This window comes from Sprattus sprattus (assembly GCF_963457725.1).
Source record: "Sprattus sprattus genome assembly, chromosome: 20".
Taxonomy (NCBI): Eukaryota; Metazoa; Chordata; class Actinopteri; order Clupeiformes; family Clupeidae; genus Sprattus; species Sprattus sprattus.
Window position 1 is genome coordinate 23,254,626 of NC_137918.1, and position 6,319 is coordinate 23,260,944.

At 47.0% G+C, this 6,319-nt stretch overlaps 1 protein-coding gene across 1 annotated transcript; it reads left to right on the forward strand.

Annotated features, from left to right (window-relative positions):
* Nucleotides 1-670: 670 nt before the first annotated feature.
* LOC308381666 (uncharacterized protein) lies at nt 671-3,769 on the forward strand (the record flags this gene model as incomplete). The annotated part of the gene is made up of 4 exons (XM_080859253.1): nt 671-782; nt 1,623-1,784; nt 2,575-2,807; nt 3,008-3,769. The coding sequence occupies 4 exons, from the start codon at nt 671-673 to the stop codon at nt 3,767-3,769; spliced, it is 1,269 nt and encodes a 422-aa protein (XP_080715379.1).
* Nucleotides 3,770-6,319: the final 2,550 nt, after the last annotated feature.

Here is a 6,319-nt window from a genome sequence, read left to right on the forward strand (position 1 = left end):
ATTTTTTAAACATGACTTCCTGACATCTATCATTGACTATCAACTCACAGGTGGCTGTATCTGCTGAAATGGTAACCGGCGCTGATATGGGAGCCATGAGCAAGGCGAGAAACGCATGAACCGTCCTGTTGCATGTAGAGCTATCTGTCCTGTTCTGTGGTTTCTAAGCTATACCCGGTACTGTATTTTTGTGTGTACATATCACATTTCTTGCACAAAAGTACAATTTATATGTTTAATGCATGTTTGTTTTGGTTGCATTTCTATAATTATTAACTTTTAAATAGAAAACCTCATATTGTAAACACACAGTAAACCTTTAAAGAAGTAATTCGTTTTGCTATATGGCCAACTTTGTGTGTATTTTGTGTGTACATATCACATTTCTTGCACAAAAGTACATTTTTGTATGTTTAATGCATGTTTCTTTTGGTTGCATCTCTATAATTATTAAGAAATTATTTAAATTGAAAAACTCATACTGTAAACACACAGTAAACCTTTAAAAGAAGTAATTCGTTTTGCTACATATGGCCAACTTAGTGGCTATACTGAATGTTTAGCTTTAATAAGAAGCTAGTTTTGACTCAGTTATTAATCACCTCTCTCTTTCCTCCTTCCTTTAATCTTCCACACACAGGGTGTGAAATATCAAGGTAGCCAGCATACAATGGAGAGTACAAAGTATTGCCACGGAGTGAACAACAACCCTGGCTATCTGTGTGAGACGGGCCACTGCTGTGGAGAGACGGGCTGCTGCACCTACTACTATGAGCTGTGGTGTAAGTCCCGGCTGATACTACTGTGTGTTTCACTTACAGGACACATCCACCAGGGTCCACCATGAGATCTGCTAGCACCCAAACAAACCTGTAGGATGGCAGTGGTAAACCGAAATGCAGTACAGAAGCAAGGTTTTAATCGAAATCAAAGCATCCTACTTACAGGACACATCCACCAGGGTCCCATGAGATCTGCTAGCACCAAAACAAACCTGTAGGATGGCAGTGGTAAACCGAAATGCAGTACAGAAGCAAGCTTTTAATCAGAACCATTAAGTACACTTACAGGACACATCCACCAGGGTCCCATGAGATCTGCTAGCACCAAAACAAACCTGGAGGATGGCAGTGGTAAACCGAAATGCAGTACAGAAGCAAGCTTTTAATCAGAACCATTAAGTACACTTACAGGACACATCCACCAGGGTCCCATGAGATCTGCTAGCACCAAAACAAACCTGGAGGATGGCAGTGGTAAACCGAAATGCAGTACAGAAGCAAGCTTTTAATCAGAACCATTAAGTACAAAGGACGCCCTAATAAACTGCTGCTGGCCAGGGGTAGTGCTGGCCAACCATGCGGCATCTGCACTGACTTTAAAAGCCTCCTGCGCTGACCCATGCAGATTTTTAGTGTGTACTATTCCATATATTATGCTGGTCAGACAAGTCCCTCTCTCGACCGCATTAGTAAATTGTTCGTGTGTGTGTGTGTGTGTGTGTGTGTGTGTGTGTGTGTGTGTGTGTGGGTGTGTGTATGTGTATGTGTATGTATGTGTGTGTGTGTGTGTGTGTGTGTGTGTGTGTGTGTGTGTGATTGTGTGTGTGTGTTTGTGTGCAGGGTTTTGGTTGCTGTGGACAGTCCTGATCCTGTTCAGCTGCTGTTGTGCATATCGGCACAGGCGAGCCAAGCTGCGCATCCAACAGCAGCAGAGGCAGAGAGAGATCAACCTCATCGCTTACCACGGGGCCTGCAACTACCCGGCCTCCATGTTGGATCTCAGTATGAATGATCTTTGCTTTTACATTTATGTGGTTACATTTACATTTAGTCATTTAGCAGACACTTTTATCCAAAGCGATGTATAGACATTTTACATTCACACTGATGGCACACTGCACATCATCATCATCAGTAGCAATTAGGGGTCCAGTGTCTTGCTCAGGGACGCTTCGACAGTGGGAATCGAACTAGCAACCTTCTGATTACTTAACAACTTCTCTTCCTCCTGTACTACTGTCGCCCCTGGTTGTGGTTATAGAATCCACAAGGGGTTGCGATAAAGATGTGGGCTGTTACACCACTGGGTATTAGCATTGGTGTATCTGTTGAATTGAATGAAGTTAATAACTAAGAAGCAGTGTAGAAGGTGAATGAGATATGAGATTATTGTGTTAATGATAGAGACCAATAGCACCTGTTGATGGTATGTGGCTGCTCATCTTAAACCGATATGATGTTAGGCTTCTAGACTACCACTACCTGTGTAAATATAGCCACAATGTGTAATGCGTCATGAATTGTTTCTGACAGCCAGATATGGTTTGCATATTTTCCAACTTCTTTCAAAGTTCAAAGTTCAAAGTACTTTATTGTCATTGTCACAAAGACAACGAAACACTAGAGGCAGCAACAGTCAGCTAAAAAAACGTAGGATGCTGTGAACATTATCTTCCACAGCTAAATAATAATAAATAACAATTAATAAATAGATTAATAAATATCTCTGAGTAAATAAAAAAAAATCTGGTCAGTATTTTGAGTAAAAATGTGGTGTGTTTTTCCTCCTCAGGCTTCCTGGCGTCTTTCAAACTCCCCTCCTATGAGGAGGTGGCAGCCCAGCCCAACACCCCGCCTCCCCCGTACAGTTCCGTGTTCGCCCTGCAGGGGGCGTCGCGCTACGCCCACGCCCCCGCCGGCCCCAGCGGCATGACCTCCTCCCAGAGCTCCCACAGCAACTACACCAGCTGCTCCTGCGAGTCCTGCTCCCTCACCTCCCACAGCAGCACCTCCTTCTCCGTGCAGGTTGTTAACCTGTATACTCCCTCATTGTGTTTAACCTTTTGACCCTGGGAACGCATCTACGCATGTGCCGTGTTTTTTTTTTTATGTATACAGTTGTTGACCGGCTGCAATGAGACTGGTAGCTACGGAGTTGTCCTGTTCTGAACGTGAATAGAGGCACTCAAGTTATTTGAAAGTCGTGTTCATTTGGTTTAACACAGGTCACCGACGAGACCGACACCAGCAACGCCACCACGCCCAGTGACGTCGGAGGAGGCTCCAGAGTCCCCAGCAGCGCCGCCACCACCCTGGAACCTGGATCCCTGGGCTCCGAGCACGCCCTCACACACCCTCCTCCCACCCCAACACCACCACCACCTCCAGCCGGACCGGAGTGTGCAGCATCACCCCCCCAGCCTCCTGCGCCTCTGGTGCTGTCCGATCCGCTAGGGGCGACCATGTCCCTGCCGGTAGACGAGGAGGTCCGCCGCCGCGGGAAGGACCCAGCCCAGGAGAGCCCGTCCCCTAGGGCCACCCTGTCGCCGCCCAAACACGCCCTGTTCTCCTCCAACGTGGACTTCTTCGAGCCGGACAGCCACGTGTCGGCCGCCGCCTCGGACGTGGAGGGAGACGCCGGGGAGGACGAGGACGAGGACGAGGACGACCACTTCCGCCACCGCCGCCTGACGGGAGATTCCGGCATCGAGGTGTGCCGCTGCAAGGTGAAGAAGGAAGAAGCGGACGATGATGACGAGAAGAGGGACGCGTCTGAAGGTAGAGAAGGCACCGCGAGCGAGCAGGAGGGGACCGGGGTCGAAGCGAGCCCCGTGCACGACAGCGTCGACTGCTCCCTCCGGGCCGCCGAGGAGGAGGAGAAGGAGGCCCAAACCCAGCTACCGCCTGAGGACTGCGCCTCCCAGTGCAACCCCACCCTCGCCATTCAGAGGGACAGTGAGGCCGTCATCACTGTGCAATCCTCGTGAGATGGTCGGTGATGGTTAAGTAGAACCACTCAACTTTGTTAAGATGTTTGAAAATGTACAGTCCATAGCTGTCAGTTCTGATGGAGAAACGGTGGACTAACCCTAACGTTTGAAGGCATGAGGCCGTACCACACACGAGGGATCTTAGCGTAGATTGCGTGGGCTGTAGAAGCCCGCCACTGTCTGTCTGTCAGACCTCTGCTCCTGTTTCTCGGTGCTCTGTAAGCTGAAGGTGACCCAAACAAGTCCCCAAACAGAAGGGGTTCTGATGCAAGATGGAGCTGGACGAGCACAGAGCCCCAGATGAGGACATTTTGCCCGATTTCTCTTGTTCATTTCCACCCCCAGCCCCCCCCACGCTGCAGCCTGAACAAAAGAGCATCTTTACCCGGGCAGAGAAACAAAAGCGCCTGTGAAAAATGCAAATGGACTGCTTCCCTTCCCTTCCCTTCCCTCTGGAGTGGCAGGAAGAAGAGCAACAGCTGCGTGGAGCGGTGTGGTGAAGTCAGCATAATGGCCACACAGCTAGCCCTCCCTCATCCTCTACAGACCCGCTATCCCCCTCCTGTGGCGATGCCACTGCCCTTTAGCTTCCTGACTAAATCTGTTCCTCTCTCTCTCCATCTCCGTCTCTTTCTCTTTCCTGCCTAAATCTGTTCCTCTATCTCTCCATCTCTCTCTCCGTCTCTTTCTCTTTCCTGACTAAATCTTTTCCTCTATCTCTCTCTCTCTCCGTCTCTTTCTCTTTCCTGACTAAATCTTTTCCTCTCTCTCTCTCTCTCTCTCCGTCTCTTTCTCTTTCCTGACTAAATCTTTTCCTCTATCTCTCTCTTTCTCCGTCTCTTTCTCTTTCCTGACTAAATCTGTTCCTCTCTCTCTCTCTCTCTCTCTCTCCGTCTCTTTCTCTTTCCTGTTCCTCTCTCTCTCTCTCTCCGTCTCTTTCTCTTTCCTGACTAAATCTGTTCCTCTCTCTCTCCGTCTCCGTCTCCGTCTCTTTCTTTAGCGGATTGAATAGCCACGGCTATGAAATATGGTCCTGTTGGCTTTATGTGGACACCAGTGACTCTAACTTGCCTGCTGTAGGTGCAGGATGCCCCCTCTACTCACTGCTGTGCCCCTCCATCTTTAAAACGCTGCTTGGACTGCTTCTTCGTCAATTCTTAGGCAATAATAATACAACTGAGGCTGACGTGTTTGTCCTCTAATACAGAGGCTTGTGTGTGACTGGGGCTTAAAACTATGAATGTAAAACTTTAATGTCACGGTTGAAGCAAGGGTCGCGACCTTGTATTTACATTTTAATTTATAAAGATGTGTGGAATATGGTCATTGCCTTTGGACTGGAATGGCTCTGTTTCTATCTCTTTTCAACATTGTAATGAAGGCCTGATTGGCTCATTACACCTGAAGACTCCACATTTGCTAATCCATGTGTTGATCGCCCGACACATAACTATTGCTACTGAATGTAATCCTCTTTGAGGCTATGGACACATGCCTTTTTGGCCTATTGAATGAACAGACTTGGACACCAATTCAAAAGTCTGGTGGAACATCATTTTGAATCTGTCATTGAAAACACTTCATTGAGCGTTTTTTTTTTTTTTTTTCTTCAGTAGTTTGGATATATGGGATGAAGTTCACCCCTATTCCATTCCATTCCATTCCATTCCATTAAAGAAGAAGAAAAAAATACCATACTGGTACAACCCACTTTCATTTACAACAGATCATACCCGCCAACTACCATTAGGTCTAAAACCTCTTAGAAATTCAGTCGTTAAAAGTCCCACACTGTGAGAAGTGAAAGCTGAACAGTCATTGCCATAGGCTGTAGATCACCGTGGGAGACAAACCTGTGGTGGAAACACAGTGACATTTCAACTACGTTGGATGAAACTTTACAGCACATGCACACTTTGTAGATACAGTCAGACAAATAAATGTTTTCAACACAGTTACAGTACATAGTAAAAGAGTCAATGGCTGTCCCATACTGGGATGTGCAAAAAAGCCACGTTCCAATTGAACCAGATTTCATGCTGAGGAGCAGGAATGGCTCTGGTCTTTCCTGAACCTAAACAGGCAGCTTCTTTGACTGTTCTGTAGTGTAACCTAGTCATCACATTGTACAGAGGACCTTTGCCACTGGATCATTAGCTGAGCATAAAAGAGTGACATTAATGACAGCCATCTTTATTTTGTCTGTGAAACTATAACAAAATTGTGTCTCTTTGACAACCTGTTTAGACAGAGGCTGTGTGCATGGTACAGAGATTGGCCTAGTATCCAAACTGAAACACTAATCTTCTTTGCTCTTTCATTAGTGTATACAGTACGGTGCGTGTGCATTTTTTAATGTGTTTGTTGGGGAGGACGAGTCTGTCGGTCTAAAGCTCTGGCTCGGCCGCTTCTGTGAGTGCATCGGTGCATCTTCCTTTAGATCCCCCCCTAGTTGGTGAGTTCAAGTGGGGTTACCCTGTTAACTCATACAAAGCCACCATTTGGGGAAAAGGATGTTTTTGGTAATGGAAGCCAAAGGCATCCTGC